Here is an 18,059-nt window from a genome sequence, read left to right as displayed (position 1 = left end):
CAGAAATGAGACCCATCAGTTAAGGAATGAATGAAAACGACAATGCCGTTAAACCTAGCACTGCATTTTCCTACTTTTGTGCTTTACACTGTGCACTCTGAGTTTATTTTGCAAAAGAATGACATGCAGATATACAAGAACACATTTATTAAAATCCAGAATGTATACTCAATTACCTACCTTTCAGGGGTGGTGGTGGTGATTTAGTTGTCATAAAAGTGTATATGTCAGAAAATGGCCCTTCACCAGCACTACTGCATGCCTGGATTCTAAAATTATACACGGTGAATTCATTCAGGCGTTGCACTTTATATTTGTGGCATGGCCCTCTATAAATGCAAACGAAGCTTAAAAAGAGAACATTAAAACAAGTGACTACAGCTATCTGTGCTCATTTAATCACAGCTACTATGAATACTTCTAGAAAAATGTTTCTGTGCAAACAAGCTCCAAATAAATTAGCTGAAAGTACAACTGTGCAGAAACTTCCATTAAGTGTAAATCAAAACAAAAAAACTCTTGCAGCAGGTATTTTTTACATATACATTTCAACTTATTTTATCTGCCTGTGTTCATTAGTTATTTCTGAAACTAAGCAGTGCCTAAAGGACGCAGGGGGAAAAGTCCCAAGTATATAGTGCACAATAATAATACTGTTCTATCAGATTACCACACAGGACAAAAAAATGAACACTTTTATAATGGAAGAAATAACCACTGCAGCAATTCAAAAATGATTGTTACATATAACCAAGAACAAATGCAGTTATACAGAGCTGATAAGGAGAACAGTCTTCTTTGATTCAATTCACTTAGCTAATATTTTTCGTAAGATGTTCAAGTCCATACTCAAGAAAAAGATACATATGTGTAATGTTATTCAACTAAGGAAAAACAGAGGCACAGAATTCGGCATTGATTTCTCAAAGCACTTACTTCTCTGGTTCAGTTTTTAGCTAGGGCACATTCTGTGCACAGTCTGTATGTCCTTCCCTGTGTCCATGTGGGGATTTGTCAAGTGCCCAGTTTTCTCCCATATCCCAAAGACATACCAAAGGTGAATTGGCAATCCTCTAGACTGCCAATAGGTGAAGATAGCATGTGCATCCTGTGCACAATAGTATCTTGTCCAAAGGTGTTTTCTACCTTGTGCCCACACCGTACTAAGTTAGATTTTGGATTCCTCATACCCTGAAATTGTTCAAGTGGGTAATCAAAAAATGAATGAAAGAAAAAACGGAATGTTATTCTATGCTTATATGAATGCCAAGATGTACCACAATTGCACGGAACTGCTGAAAGTTGTTCCATGCCTTGGGCATTATGGAGGAAAACTAACAACCTTCCAGTCACTTTAGGATTCTGGGATGATACCATTGAACTATGCATAACATATGGGTCACTACAAAACTTATGCCAAGTCATGCTGCCTATACAGCTGGTTAATATTAAAAAAAGAGATCTACCAGAGCTGTTTATCAAGTGCTTTTAATGACTGGCTGGGACTTAAATCAGATCAGAGTACTAACAAGTTTCACAAACTGCTAATCATGCCCAGTAGGATGTAAAAGTTACAAAAGTTGAAGTTTAATTGACATCATTTGCAATATCCCTTTTATCACTACATAAAAAAATAAAAATTAAACATCCACATAAAAGCAACTACAAAAGGAACACCGCTATTACTGTATCCTTTGCCAGGGTGTTGTCCTCTTTGGAGTAAAAACAAACACCCACTTAACAAACCCAGTTAACTCCACTGAATGCACATAAATGAACACCACCGTACCATACCAGCATCTAAACAGCTGCATACATACAGCTGTACCCTGTAGGAATAAGTACAGGGCAAACCCCAGAAAGAAACTCACATGGTGGAACCATAATATCAACAAGCTTTATAATAAAAGGAAAAGAATTTTGACCAAAAATAAGAAGAGTACTTCCAAGAATGTTAGAGCCCTTGTCACTGAAATAAACAAACAACTCCGGTGCCTAATAAAATCCACCAATGCCAACTTTAAGGGTAAAATATCTACCCAAGCCAAAGACAATCGTAAGGCATTTTTAGTTATGTTCGTAATCTAAGAAGCACAACACAGGACTGCACTGAGATGACTGTGAATGATGTTACCTACACTGAGGCTGAAGATATAGCTAACATATTGGGCAATAAATTTAGATCTAACTACCCCTCTCTCTCCTCTCAGTCTGTCCCTTAAAATTCAACTGAAACTGGGTCACCTTCAGGTACCACACAAGACCAAGTCATAAAAGTGCTAATAAAAGCTAAAAATACTGCATTGATGGGTCCTGACAATATCCCTGAATGAATCTTAAATGTCACAAAGCATGATTTAGCCATATCCCTAAAACACTGTTCAATCTCAGCCTCCATACAGCTTTTCTACCAAGGGAATGGAGAACAGCTCCAGTCATTCTCCTGCATAAGGGAGGACTTTCCATAGATGTAGCCAGTTACAGAGTCATAATTCCGACCAATCTCATATGCAAAGCCATGGAAACACTTATCTTGGAACTAATCAAACAGGAAATAGGGAACCTCCAAACACTGCACCCTTCTCAGTTTGGATTCATCAAGGGGATGTTACGCTTAATAAACCTGGTGTATTTTTTCTGAAAAGGTAAACACAGCAATGGATGAAGGCAAACCAGTACACACTGCATAACTTGACCTGGCCAAAGGTTTTGACACAGTTCCCCACTCAGGCATAGTAGAAAAGCTAAATACACTGGCAATAACCCCCTATGTCACCAGCTGGATCGCCAACTGGCTCATACATAGGACACAGGTAATCAAATAGGGGAAGTCACCGCCACAAACAGACCAGTCATTAGTGCAGTTCCCCAAGTTTCAGTGCTGGGAGTTCTCCTTTTTGGCATCTACTTTTCTGAAGTAAAAGCCAACACCAAAGGCCTGTGGATGACTAAGTTTGTAGATGACTGCAAGCTTGGAGCAATAATTTAATCCCCAAATGACTTGGTGATCCTGCAGGAAGGTTCTTCTCAAATTAATAACTAGTGTCACAATTATGGTCTGAAACTAAGTACCACAAAATGCATTATTTTATCCTTTGGGAAGTCATCTACCCCACAGAACTGCCAAACTGACAATATGCCTCTAAGAGTTGACCCAGCTGTTCTGGACTTGGGAACTAATGTGTAGAGTGACCTAACATTTGACCAACATGTGTCTACTGTTGTAAAAAAGTCCTTTTACACTGCACAATGTATAAACAAAAGGATTGTGTCTAGATCTAGGGATGTAATTGTCCCCCTTTAGTCAGCTGTTTTTTGGGCCAGTCATTGAATATAATGCATCTATCCAGACGCATGCAACAATTAGAACACCCACAGAGATACTGTGTATTTTACAGACTGCTAAGAGATGACCTGTGTCTGGCATACAAAGCATCCTCCAACCCATTACAGATGGATTTAATGCACATCAGCAATTCAAATGGCATGAAGACATACTTGGTCTAGGGATCTAAACCTCTTCTACTACATCAACAGAACAGTTTGGAGGGACAGGTATCTTTTGTACCACTTAGACACATACAGTGGCAGTCTATAGATTTCTTTTGTTAGTTATATTTGGTGGAAACAAATTATTGCTGAAAAAGAAAGCCAGTTTAAAACCTAACAGGTGGATAGCAACAAATGTATTTTTATTACAGACACAATCAAAAGTCTAGTCAGAATATTCATATCTGTATTCAAGCTCTCATGTGTATTGCCAAAATTATGAACTTTAGATGTGGCCTGTTTAAGTTGTGTTGCATTGTCATGACATGGACACAAACACTGTGTCAAAGCACAGAATTCTACACGTGCTACTTACCTGACACAGATATAAAAATCATGCCCTGCTAAAGCACATCATCATAACATGTAAAGCTTAGGCCACACAAAGGGGTAGATGAGCACTTTAATTTCCAGAGGGAATACCAGAAAGCCTGAAGAGCCAGAGGCCTTGATCTGACTTCACTGTTGATGCTTCTCTGCTTCCATATGGCTATACTTCACTTACTGGTAAGCACGGTATATGTAGTGCCTACAGTAGTAAGTGCTGGGTGTAATTATAAAGTGCTGACGGACAGAGTATTTTACAAGCCTGCACCATGCAAGCATATTTGCAGTCAGACTGGGTTTAATTAAGCCTTACACCAAGTAGGAATACAATGACAGATATACCTAATTATCCTACGCGCTATAGTGGTGCACTGATAATGCAATTGTCCTTAGGAACCCACACCAACACGGTATAGACGACCTTTTCACATCATGCCAGATTACTGTTTCTCCTAAAACTGCTGATTTCATTAATAAAAGAAGTTGGATTACATCAACATATAACAACAATCACTATAGTTACAGACTTATTTTACATTGGGAAATACATTTTAACTAAAGACATATTATTCTAACATTTCTAAGCAGTATCAATAATATGATGCCCTTTTCCTTGATGATTTTTTACTTTTTCCCTGATTCTTGTTACATATTTATTAATTCGCCACATTTTAGCGTTTAACATGGGCTTATATACAGTAATAGAAAAGAAAACAAAACATAATAACAATAGTTACTGCTAACGTCATGCAATTAATATATATACATACACATATATCTATCTATATATATAGAGAGAAATACAAATATATATATATATATATATATATATATATATATATATATATGCATGGAACACAGTGATTACACTCAAAACACAGCTACATTACATCTTGGTTCAGCACTGTTATAGCTTGAGACCAACCTTAGCAACGGTTAGATGGGGTGTTTAACAATTGTTAAATGTCCCTTATGTGCTGTTAACATCGAGTCTGCAATAAAAGCAGATGGCACTGGCCAAAAAACAGCAGCAGGACATGAAATGGCTTTGTTTCAACTCCCATTTCTGACTGCTGTCTGCTAAAGTATACACAGTATGTTGATAACATCTACTTCCTTTACTTAGGGAATGCATAAAGATGACAACCACTTCCTCACTGCTTTACTGGCTTTCAAAGTGAGTGCAACAATTGTTGTAATTTTTTTTTGACTAATTTGCAGTATATGGAAAAAATATATCTCCAGGAACTACAAAGAATTATGATCAAATCTCGGACTGTAACAAAGTATTATGTGTTCTCCACACGGATGCCAACACTCACCTCTCAAGCTTCATTCTTGAGGTGATTTTTTTTAGCATCCACTTCTTGAACACATAATACACTCATTACGATCAGCAAAGTACAGTTGTGTACACTTACCATAAATGTAGATGTTCGAGTGTATTCACTGTTGCAGTCCTCACATATGGGTTATCCGGCTCCCCGGTAGCCTTCAGTCGGCCCGAATACCAGAGTCCTTGGTATATGACTTCAGCTGCCGCCGGTTGTAAAAGTGATGTCAGTATGTCAGGTATAAAGGTTGGCAGCCAACGCCATTTCCTCAGTTTTTCTTGCCTTAACTGTCAGGAGCTCTCAAAAGAAGGCTAACCCAGGAATGGTAGCATCCTGGACACGTCATACAAAAATAAAAATCTATAGTCTGTGCCTTAGGAAAAAAGGGGGAATAGAGGGTGGGAAACCAGGACTGCAACAGTGAATACACGTGAACATCTACATTTATAGTAAGTGTACACAACTGTACTATTTTCTTCGTGTTTCACTGTTGCAGTACTCACATATGGGTTGAAGACAAAGGGGGGAGGAAGGATCACAGATTAAGGGTTGGTAAGGAGGCCCTGTAAAACTGCAGAGACAAAACCAGCCCTGGATTTAGAAAACAAGGGTAGATTGTAATGCTTTGTGAAAGTATGGACAGAAGACCAAGTAGCTGCTTCTAGAATGTCCTTAGTAGGCACGCCTCTCAGAAAGGCTGCAGAGGTAGAAGCTGCTCTAATAGAATGGGTCCTAATACCCTGAGGGGGAACCTTCCCATGCTGCAGGTAACAAAAGTGAATACAATGAGCAATCCATTTGGAAATGGTTTGTTTTGAAATAGCTTTACCCTGAGCCCCCAGAAGCAAAACTAACCAATAACTGTTCAGATTTTCAAAAGGATTTGGTCTTGTCTAAGTAAAATCTCAGCTGTCTATGCACATCAAGAGAGTGCAGAATCATTTCCCCTTTATTTTGGGGTTTGTTGAAAAATGTAAGCAGGTGAATAGCCTGGTTAAGGGTTAAACTGGAAACTACCTTAGGCATAAAGGAGGGATTGGTTCTCAGAGAAACCTGATCTGAGTGAAAAATAATGAAAGATTCTACTGCCATTAAGGCTTGCAGCTCAGATACCCTTCTAGCTGAAGTAATAGCTAAAAGGAAAGCAGTCTTCCAGGATAGAAACTTCAAATCTGCAGAGGCAGCTGGTTCAAAGGGAGGCAGAGTAAGTTTTTAAAGGACAAAATTAAGATCCCAAGCAGGAGTAGGAGCTCTTCTGGAAGGTCTAAGATTACTAACTCCCCCCAGGAACTGTTTCATCAAAGGGTGAGAAAAAATGGGTTGCTCAAAAGAACAATGAGTTGAAATTGCTGAAGCGTGAATTTTGGTTGAAGAAAAGGCAAGTCCACCATTAAGCAATCCTGCTAGGTAGTCAAGAATGAGTGAAAAAGAAGGATGAGAAGAGTCTTCTCCTTTAGCCAGCATCCAAGAGAAAAATCTCTTCCATTTATCTGCATATGATTTTCTTGTGCTAGGCCTCCTGAAAAACTTCAACCACCTGTTGGGAAAGATTTAGAGTATTAGCCAGGCAGTCAAATGCAGTGTTTGAAGATGAGGATGAAGGAACTTCCCCCTCCCTGAACAAACAGATCTTGTACCAGGAGAAGATGCCAACGCTGAGCCTGGGAAAGGCTGTGAAAGAGGGGATACCAATGCTGCCTGGGCCAATCAGGTGCTATCAGAATAGCCTGTGGTTTTTCGTCCCTTATCTTTAGCAGCACCCTGGGAAGAAGAGGAAGAGGAGGGAATGCATAAACTGAGAGATGCGTCCATGGGAAGGACAAAGCATCCACCCTCCAAGATTTGTTGTGAAACCTCCTGGTGCAGAAGGTTGGAAGGAAATGATTGGTGTGACAGGAGAAAAGAGACACTTGTGGGGTGCCCCAATGATGAGTGATGCGATGGAAAATGTCCCTGTTCACTTGCCACTCGTGAAGATCCAGAACATGTCTGCTCAAATGATCTGCCAAGGAGTTTAGCCTCCCTGGAAGATACTGGGCTATTAGATGTAAGCCCAAGGATGCTGCCATGGACCATAGCTTCATGCTTTGTCTGCACAAGGGGTGAGAGTGAGTCTCCCCTTGCTTGTTGATGTACCACATGACTGTGGTATTGTCTGTACTGATCAGCAGAGTTCCAGGGTACAGTAGGTCCTTGAAAGCCAGCAAGGCCTGCTGCACTGCCATCAATTCTTTTAAGTTTATGTGCAGATGAATCTGTTGGGTGCTCCAAGTCCCTGCCCTCCAGATGAGCCCCCCCATTCAACATCTGAGGCGTCTGTGGAGAGAGTCTGGCTGGCAGACGGTGGACGGAAAGGCAGACTCTTGTTCTGAGAACAGGCTGTCGCCCACCAGAGGAACTCCATTTGTAGACAGGGAATCAGGGGAAGAATCAAGTCTAAGTCCTGTGTGTGCTGACACCAAAGATTCTTGAGGTATCACTGAAGTTTTCTCATATGCAGCCTTGCATATGGGATCATCAAAATACATGAAGACATGAACCCCAGTGCTTGTAGGAATTGCCTGGCAGAGAGCTGGGTTATGCTTGTCAAGTTCATGAAGTAAGCGGAAAGATCTTCTTGCTTCTGTAGAGGGAGGAATACCATCTGGGTGGCTGTATTCAGACTCACTCCCAGAAAAATAATCTCCTATGAAGGAAGCAACTTTGACTTCTTTTCATTGAAAGTGTAACCCAAAGAGGTGACAATTTTCTTCACGAAATCCAAATCCTTTTGTAGTTGTTCTGGGGATTTTACTTGAATGAGACAGTCATCCAGGTAAGGATAAATTTGAATGTTTCTCGGCCTGCAAAAAGTGATGGCTGGAGCCAGGCACTTCGTAAAAACTCTGGGAGCAGTAGATAAGCCAAAGGGCAATGCAGAGAATTGAAAGTGTTGCTCCCCAGCCCTGAAGCGAAGGAACTGCCTGCAACTTTCCTTATTGGGATGTGCAGATAAGCCTCCTTGAGATCCAAAGTTAGCAGCCATGAATCCTTGCCCAGCATTGGTAGTAATTGTTGAGGGGTGAGCACCTTGAATTTGGGAATCACCAAAAAAGTGTTTAGAATGGACAGATCCAGAATAGGGCACCAGGTGCCCCCTTTCTTGGTTACCAGAAAAAGCCTTGAATAAAAGCCTAGGCCTACCTGATTTTCAGGAACTGGGTCTATAGCCCCCATAGTCAGTAGTGAAGAAATTTGAGTTCCTACCTCTGCCCTGTGAGTTCTGGGTATGTCTGGGTACCCTTGTAAAAGAGGGAAGATGTGAAAGTAAAACTTGTAAAGTACAGTTTTGTACCTACCATAAATGTAGATGTTCGAGTGTTCACACTGCTGCAGTCATTACACTTGGGTTATCCTGCCATCACGCGGTCCCGTAGTCGGCCAGAGTTCCAAAGTCTTGGTCCGGCGTCGTTGGTTGCTGTCTGTTCTTCCCTGACATCAGTGCGCCAGGGATATATAAAATGCATCCAACGCCATTTTCTTCAGTCTTTCTTGCCGTGCGGTGCACAAAGCAAAAGCAGTTCGCAAGTGCCGGTCAGCCGACTCCTGAGATTTTCAAAGTCGAATTTCAGATCCGCACAGAGATCGCAGTTAGGGAAGTCATGCTCAAGGCCCAAACAAGTTATAAAATAGGAATGGAAATCACGGTGCGGAATCGGTTTTCCACAGGCAAGACAGTTATTAACTTTATCTGACATTCGTTAAAGCAAGAAAAGAGGATCCCCAATGGGGTACTTATCTGAACGTGTCTTCAACTTGGTAGTCAGAAAGTGAAACAAAGGTAAACGGCTGACTGGCACTAGTATGAATTGCATCTGCTTCAGGCTCCGCGGCAAGAAAGACTGAGGAAATGATGTCGGCTGCCACCCTTTATACCTGACGTATTGACATCAGTTTTACAACCGGCGGCAGCCGACGTCATATACCAAGGACTCTGGTATTCGGGCCGACTGAGGGCTACTGGGGAGCCAGGTAATCCATATGTGAGGACTGCAACAGTGAAACACAAAGAAAGTACAGTTTTGTACCTACCATAAATGTAGATGTCCGAACTGGATAGCATCTGCAGTCATAACAAATGGGTTGTCCTGTCGTCAGGCAGCCCTTCGGTCGGCCGGATTCCAAAGTCTGGGTCCGGCTTCGGCTGATGTCGCACTTCACCCGACGTCATCTCTGCTGGTCTTCGGGTATAAAGGCATCAGCTGACGCCATTTTCCTCAGTGTTTCTTGCCCCAGATGCCAGTTGCCCTCTTGGAAGGCTAAATTTTGGATAAATGCCAATGTTTCCAAAAAGGTAGAAGGCAAACACAAAAATAAGCATGTATGTACATATATACAAACAAATACACCATAAGAGACTCCCCAGCTAGCTATTAGGAGGGTAAATACCCTAGGAGTACCACAGAGGGGAAGGAGGAGGGTAATCCTGACTGCAGATGCTATCCAGTTCGGACATCTACATTTATGGTAGGTACAAAACTGTACTATGTCCTTCATGGATGCATCTGCAGTCATAACAAATGGGTAGAATACCATAGCCAAACTAGGGGAGGAGGAATAAAAATTATGGTGTAGTTAGGATCCCTTGCAGTACAGCAGTGGCAAACCCTGCTCGGGATCTAGAGTATAGAGGTAAATTATAATGCTTGGCAAATGTATGCACGGAGGTCCAAGTAGCCGCCTCAATAATGTCCTTGATTGCCACTCCTCGTAAGAAAGCTGTGGTAGTGGTTGTAGCCCTTGTAGAATGAGGTCTTATGTTCTGTGGAATTGGTTTTCCATGGTAGGAGTAACAGAATCTTATGCAATTTCCTATCCATTTGGAGATTGTCTGTTTGGAAATTGCTTTTCCTTCCCTTCCTGTTGCATAGGCTACAAAAAGCTGGTCAGTTTTTCTGTTACTTTTGGTTCTGTCCAGGTAGTAGCGTAACTGTCTATGTACATCCAAGGTATGCAGCATTCTTTCCCCTCTGTTTTGTGGATTGGGAAAGAAGGTAGGTAGGTGGATTGCCTGGTTTAAAGACACTCTGGATACCACCTTAGGCATAAATGTAGGATTAGTTCTCATGGACACCCTATCTTGATGGAAGATTAGGAAGGGTTGCACTGCCATTAAGGCCTGTAGTTCCGAAACCCTCCTTGCTGAGGTAATAGCCAGTAGGAAAGCAGTTTTCCATGACAGGTGTTGTAGATCTGCTGTTTCAAACGGAGGGAGTGTCAACTTTTCTAGCACAAAGTTCAAGTCCCATGCTGGTAATGGTGGTTTCCTAGGAGGTTTTACATTCTTGATCCCTCTGAGGAACTGCCTGAGTAGAGGATGTGAAAAGACAGGTGGATCAAAGCTGTATTCTGCTGAAATAGCTGATGCATGTATCTTGATGGAGGAATAGGACAGGCCTGTATGTAGAAGCTCTGCCAAGTTCATAGGTTCATAGGTTCATAGGTTCATACTAGGCTATCTGCCCGAGGGCATTTACAAGCCTAGCCCATAGTTTTGTGGCTTACGCCACCCCTTTAGTATGGGGAACTATACCCATTATTTTGCTGTGCCTCTGTTGAGCAGTGACACTGAGGTAATCCCTGGGGTATATCTGCGATCTCCCATCCATTGGTCAAGATTTCTCTTGAACAAGGCCAGCGAGGTGCTCTGCCTCACATATACTGGGATTTTATTCCACAGCATAGGGAGTCTTTGGGTGATGAATCTATCCCTCCAGCACGTCCTATTAATAGCCGTGTCGAGGTACTCCAGAATGTTAGCAATATCTATGTTCAACACATCTTTTCCTCTTTCAGTACTCCAAATGACAAACCTTTTCCATTTTCCTGCATAGTTACTTCTTGTTGAAGGTCTGCGGGCTTCAAGGATAATGTCTTTAACCCTTTGGGAAAGGTCTGGGTTAGTTGCTGCTATGTGATGTTCCAGGCAGTCAGTTGCAAGGTTTTTAGGTTTGGATGCATGATGTTGTAGTTGTTCTGAGTTAACATCAAAGGCATCAGGGGTATTGACCACATTTTCTCCCGAGACATGCTCTTCAGCAATGGGTACCAGTGTTGTCTTGGCCAGTTCGGAGCTATCAGGATTATCCTTGGACGTTCCTCTTTGATTTTCAGTAGTACCTTGTGCATCAAGGGAAGAGGTGGAAATGCATATGCTGTCAGGCCTTTCCAGCTGAAGGATAGAGAGTCCACCTTCCATGCAAGTGGGTGGAATGTCCTTGTGCAGAATTTTTTGAGCTGGTGATTGAGTGGGGAAGCAAATAGATCTATTTGTGGCATTCCCCATTTCTTTGTGATGGCCTTGAAGATGTTCGGGTGTAGCATCCATTCGTGAGCATCCGAGGTGGTTCTGCTTAAAATGTCTGCTAGGGTGTTCTCTTTTCCCGGTACAAATATTGCCTGTAACTGAATGTTGTAGCTGAGAGCCAGATTCCAAAGGTCCAAAGTCATTCTGCATAGGGCGTATGAATGAGTGCCTCCCTGTTTGTTGATGTACCACATGACTGTGGTGTTGTCTGTCCTTATCATCAAATGGCCTTCTTTGAGGAATGGTCTGAATTTTTGGATTGCCAGTTTTACTGCCAGCATTTCTTTTTGGTTTATGTGCAGGTGCAGCTGGTCCTGAGTCCACAATCCTTATGCGCATTTGTCCAGCACGTGCGCGCCACTTCCTAGGTCTGAGGCGTCCGTTGTGATGGTTTGGCTTGCTCGAAAGTTGTGGAAGGGCAAGCCTGGGTTTGACTGGCATGCTTGAGCCCACCATAGGAACTCCTGTTTTAGGCATGGGATTAGTGGTATTTCTGTTTCTAAGCTGTGCCTGTGTTGAGACCATAAATTCTTTAGGTACCACTGTAGCTTTCTCATATGCAGTCTGGCATGTGGGACCAAGATTATGCATGATGCCATGAAGCCCAAGGCCTGCAGAACTTTTCTTGCTGTTAGTTTGTTCTGCTTTGTTAATGCCAAGAAGTAAAGAGGGAGCTCGTTTTGTTTTTCTGCAGTTAGGAATGCCATTTGTTTTACTGTGTCCAATTCCACGCTCAAGAATGTTCTTGTTTGGGATGGTATCAGCCTTGACTTTTGTAAATTGACTGTGTATCCCAGGGCTTGTAGCAAGTAAATGACCCTTTGTAAATCTGTTGTCAGCTTGCTTTTGTTGTCCGCTTGTAACAGGCAGTCATCCAGGTATGGATAAATTTGGATTCCCTGTACTCTGCAGTGAGCGATTACTGATGCCAGGCATTTTGTGAATACTCTGGGCAGTAGATAAGCCAAAGGGCAATGCTGAGAATTGATAATGCTCTGATCCTGCAAGAAATCTGAGGTATCTTCTGCAATTTGGTCGAATGGGGACGTGCAGGTATGCCTCCTTGAGATCTAGAGTTACCAGCCAACACTCCTTGCCCAGCATGGGAAGAAGTTGCTGTAGGGTCAGCATTTTGAATTTTGGGACAATGATGTATGTGTTTAAGATGGACAGGTCGAGAATAGGTCTCCAGCTTTTCTCTTTTCTTGGCACTAGGAAGAGTCTGGAGTAGAATCCTTTGCCCTGTTCTGTTATTGGTACTCTTTCCACAGCTCTCATCTTTGTTAATTCCGCTATCTGCTGCAGAGCTTCTATTTTTGATTTGGAGGCAGGTTTGGCATTCCTCTTTTACTGGTAAGGTGTGGAAGTGGAACCGGTAGCCTTGGTCTATGGTTTGCAAAATCCACTTGTCTTTTGTGATATAGTGCCAATTTTTCGAAAATAAGGTTAACTTTCCGCCTAATGGTGCTGCTATTTGCTCCCTGGTAGGCGGAGTCAGAGCCAAGTCACTGTGATTGTCCTGTTGCAGTGGCAGTGGTTGTGTCTGTGCCTCGGTTATTGCCTTGCCACTGTCGTCCTCTGTAGGCACCTCCTCTGGATTGATTTCTGCCTCTAGAGCGTCTATTCCTGCCCCTTTGGGATCTTGTGGAGTCAGGAAAGGAACAATTTTTGGCAGGCCAGTTCCTGCTAAACCTTGGGGGCTGAACCTGTAAGAAATCTTTAACTGTTTGTACAGATTTTGCCTTTTCTTCCATTTTCTTCATTACCTGCTGGGCAGGTGCACCAAATAGACTGGCCTTATCCATAGGAGCATCTAATAGCTTTGCTTTAACATGATCCGGTAAGACCTGTTCTTTCAACCATGCATGCCTTCTTATCACTGTGCCAGTCATGGCTGATCTAAATGAAGCCTCCAGTGCATCATAGCCACATTTTAAGGAATGGTTACTAACCTGTTGGATGTTATTCACCATTTCTAATACATATTTCTTATCTAAAGATTCATCAGAGGACAGTTTTTTAGTTAACTGATCAAGCATAAACTATTGGTATTGGATCATGTGAAACTGACAGTTTAAAGCTCTAGCTGAGAGAGTAGCAGAGGTGTAAACTTTTTCCCCATCTCTCTAAGGACCTGGATTCCCCTTCAGAGGAATAGGGTTTTGCTGTGGTCGAGGCTACTGCCTTAGGCCCCTGGGATATAGTTTTGGGGTCTGCAAGTGGGGCCTTGTATAGGTGGTGATGAGTGTCTGGCACCCTGTAAAATCTATCTGGTTTGGCAGGGGCTGGAGGTAAAGAATCAGGTGCAGTGCAGACATCATTAAATGCATCGTCCACAACAGGCAGAACAGGAGGTATAGCTAAGGGCCTATGTTGTGGTAAGTGCAGAAAAGTCCTAAGCCTTTTCTTGAATCTGAGAAATCTTGTCCCTGCCATTGGAATTGTTCTCTCATGGCATGTAAGGTTTCCCCAAAGGAAAATTCCTCTGGTGGAGAGGCAGCTGGAATGGATTCTTCAGCATCGGAATCTTCATAAGTGGAAAAAGGAGCCTCTGGCTGGTCTGTAATGTCTGAGTCATCCGCAGAATCATCAGAGGACACTGGCTCGGGGGGCTCTGCTCTAGGTCTCTTTTCTGGGGGCTGAGTGGCCCTGTCTGGGTGAGATTGGGATCCCCTAATTAAGGATATTAAATCTTCTGCCAGAGTAAGCATTTGTGAACTAGAAGTGGGCCTGTGTGAGGGGGGTTTAACAGGCACTGATTTAGCAGATTTGGCTGCTATAGCCCTGGCAAAAGCCTTAATAGACATGGCTGCAGGAGGCCTAGCAGCACCACGTGCTGGGGTAGAGACATCCAAAGGGATGGTGTCTGATAAATCACTAGGAACCACAGTTGTAGGCAAAATTTCTGAGGCCGATTCAGGTAAGGTAGCAGGAGCCTCAGTAGTAGTCATGGATTCGGCTGAAACCGAGACACTCGCGCCTTGCTTAACCGTGGTTTCGGCCGAAACCGCGGACCGCGAGTGTCGGTCTTTTTCTTTGCGTTTTTTAACAATTTGGGTAGTCGGAGGATCCGACGGCATAATGTACGCAAAATTTGAGCCAAAAAACTGTTCAGCAAACTCCGACCGACGCCTAAGCGTTCGTCGGTTGAAGGAAGCACAGGCCGAACAGGCTGCTACGTCGTGGTCTGGGCCTAAGCAAGGCAGACAGTAAGAGTGGAAATCTTTATGAGGTATTTGTTTCCCACAAGTTAAACAGTTATTGACTTTTTCTGACATCGGCTGAGGCAAGAAAGAGTCCCCACGGGTACTTAGCTTTTAGAAGTCTTGAGTAGTATTCGGTAGTAGTAATCTCTGGATCTGACCGACCGGCACTTGCGAACAGCTTCTGCTTGGCGCCACGGCAAGAAAGACTGAGGAAAATGGCGTCGGCTGATGCCTTTATACCCGAAGACCAGCAGAGATGACGTCGGGTGAAGTGCGACATCAGCCGAAGCCGGACCCAGACTTTGGAATCCGGCCGACCGAAGGGCTGCCTGACGACAGGACAACCCATTTGTTATGACTGCAGATGCATCCATGAAGGACATCATCTAGATCACAATCCTCTATGTTTTCTTTAAACAATTTTCATTCACTCCAACTCCGCATCAGGCCTAGTGACTCAGAAGTGTGAACATTGTCACTGTTGAGATGACACGCCAAAATCATTCCTGCATTACCTTAAACCTCAATCGTCCTCCTCCTGAGCATTATTCTGCATGTACTGTTCCCACAAATTCAATGTATTTCTACGAAATTTGTTCCTATTTCTGAAGATCCCATCTCCTGTTCTTCTCTATCTCTTCTACAATACCCAGAACATCCTTCATATTGTGTACAGATTTTGATTTTCTAGTAATTATTTTTGACAGCCAACAGCATTAAACTTAGGCAGTTTGGATGCTAAATCCTAGCTCAAAAGAATAATTTCCTTACTTAAACCATTTGTTCTTCCAACATTGCGATTAAAGCACTCCAGTGAAAAAGCAATCACTAGAAAATGGAAATTAAAATCTAAACAAACTATACTGGAAGTAGTGAGTATAGTAAAAGAGATAAAACAACTAGAATTGAGGTCTTTAGAAAGGGGTAGGAGCAAACTACATAGGAAAAATGTGAATTGTGGGAACAATACATACAAGGGAGATATGAGGTTTAAAATGCGTCAGGACTTAAATGAGCTATGTAATGTTTATGTGAGAAAGACTGGGTAGATTATAAGTGATGCTTAATGTTTGCAACTGGGAGTGTGCCAGTATGGTTTGTGATGTAAAATGCTTGCAACTATGATTGTGTCTGTGTGGTTTGTTTTCATTTATATAATGGTATGACTGTCTATGTAGTAAGTGATGGTTTACTAAAGATGCTTCTTGTTTAAAAAAAAAGGCAGGAATTGAATAATTTATGTAATATTGTTTAGGTTATATGACATACAGCAATATATGCGAAGTATAAAAAGAAGTTATGTCTTACCATAACGTTCCATCTGTATTGTTGATCCTCGTTCAGTCATTACATGTGGGTATCAGTTCAGACCTTGGAACCAAGCTGGCCATCTTCCAAGCTTGTGCCAGCTACAAACTCTCGAGCTAAAAACTCTTACCCAGAATTCCCCTCTCCTTGTTACCTCAGATTGAGTTTGCAAGTCAAAAGAAGGTAGAGGCTACCTCTGGTCAAATCCTAATAGAACCGGATGGTGAGATCCACTAAAAGCCACAGGAGTGGGAAGGAGGGAGGGTCGTAATGACTGAATGAGGATCAACAATACAGATGGAATGTTATGGTAAGACATAACTTCTTTATCTGATATTGTTAATCCTCATTCAGTCCTTACATGTGGGACAGAGTCCCCAGCTACCTTTATTCCTGGGAGGCTCTCATGGAAGGACATTCCGGAGCACCATAGAACCAAAAGATGCTCTTCCCCTGAATGCCAAATGCAATTTGTAATGATTGATGAAGGTATGAGAAGTAGCCCAAGTTGCAGCTGCACAGATGTCATGTAAAAAGGCTCTGGCATGGAAGGCAGCAGAAGTTGCCACTGAGCTTGTAGAATGAGCCTTTATGGTAGTAGTTAATAGAATATTACGTTTTCTACATATGAAGGATACGCAGTCTTTTAACCATTTAGCCAATGTGACCTTAGCAACAGCACATCCTAATCTAGGTCCAGAACAGGCCAAAAATAACTGGTCTGATTTACGAGAAGCCTTAGTCCTGTTTAAGTAGAAGCGAATTTGCCTGTGAATATCTAGGGTATGTAGGCAATACTCTCCTCTGTTTGAATGATTGGGGAAGAAAACTGGCAATTCAATGGTTTGATTAATGGACATTTCAGAGATCACTTTTGGTAGAAAGGAAGGATTAGTTCTTAATGACACTATCTCTATGAAAAATCAAATGTGGTCTCTTGATGCATAAGGCTTGAAGCTCAGAGATACATCTGGATGAATTAATGGCGACCAAAAACAAGGTTTTCCATGTCAAATATTTGAGGTCACAAGAAGAAGCTGGTTCGAAAGGTGGCATTGTCAAAGCTTGTAGGATTAATGACAGATCCCATGGTTGAGTAGGCTCTCTAACAGGGGGTCTTAGATGATTCACCCCTTTTATGAAAGTCTTGCATAATTTGTGTGACATAAGAGAAGAGTCTTGGACACCGTCATGAAAATTAGATATTGCAGCCAAATGAACTCTAATGGTAGAGGCAGACAGACCGGACTGAAATAGGGTAGACAGATATTCCAGTACTATTGACACTGGTGCTGAAAAAGGATCTACTTATTTTTCTTTCATACAAAAAGTAAATCCTTTCCACTTGCTGAGATATGTAATTCTGGTGGAAGACTTATGAGATGCAATAAGAATGTCACGTACTGGCAAAGAAAGATCATTCTGCCTAGCAATCAAAGGAATTGGAGGAGCCAAGCTGTGAGATTCATGCTGTTCAAGGTGGGATGAATCAGATTCTGTGGATGGGAGATCAACCCAGGGGTTGGATGGAGAATCCACGGTTGATCTAGCAGGTGAGGCCAAAGGAAGGGAAACCAAATCTGAAGAGGCCAATATGGTGCTATGAGGATTACTTTGCTCTTCAACCGGCGGGCTTTCTTCAGAAACTGGGGAATGAGGGGGAGAGGTGGAAATGCATAAAGCAGACACGAGGAACAATCATGGACCAGAGCAGCCCTGGGTGACTGTCCCGGAGGAGGAATCAGGGCGAAATAGTTGCTGCATTTGTAGTTGGTCGGGGACGCAAAGAGGTCGCAGCAAGGAAGACTCCAGCGGTTGAAAATTTCCGTCGCTATCAAGAGATTCAGGGACCACTCGTGAGGTTGTAGAATATACCTGCTGAGTCTGTCTGCTATCATGCTGGAACTCCCAGGAATGTGGATTGCTAGAAGAAAGTGGTTGGTAACCATCGGCCACTGCCATATCCTCATGGCCTCTCGACAGAGTGGG

At 42.5% G+C, this 18,059-nt stretch overlaps 1 protein-coding gene across 1 annotated transcript in view; it reads right to left on the bottom strand.

The window, feature by feature from the left end:
- LOC122789953 (fibronectin type-III domain-containing protein 3A-like) overlaps positions 1 to 18,059 on the bottom strand; it is a 1,322,139-nt gene that overhangs the window by 126,327 nt on the left and 1,177,753 nt on the right. The window contains exon 24 of the mRNA XM_044057452.1: positions 181 to 347. Within this exon, the coding sequence (XP_043913387.1) occupies positions 181 to 347 (167 nt within the window). The remainder of the gene's footprint in view (positions 1 to 180; positions 348 to 18,059) is intronic.

This window comes from Protopterus annectens, chromosome 15.part0, assembly GCF_019279795.1.
Source record: "Protopterus annectens isolate FY-2018-M chromosome 15.part0, PAN1.0, whole genome shotgun sequence".
Classification (NCBI taxonomy): domain Eukaryota; kingdom Metazoa; phylum Chordata; order Ceratodontiformes; family Protopteridae; genus Protopterus; species Protopterus annectens.
Note: the sequence above shows the minus strand (reverse complement) of the source record. Positions and strands in the feature narration are given on the sequence as shown.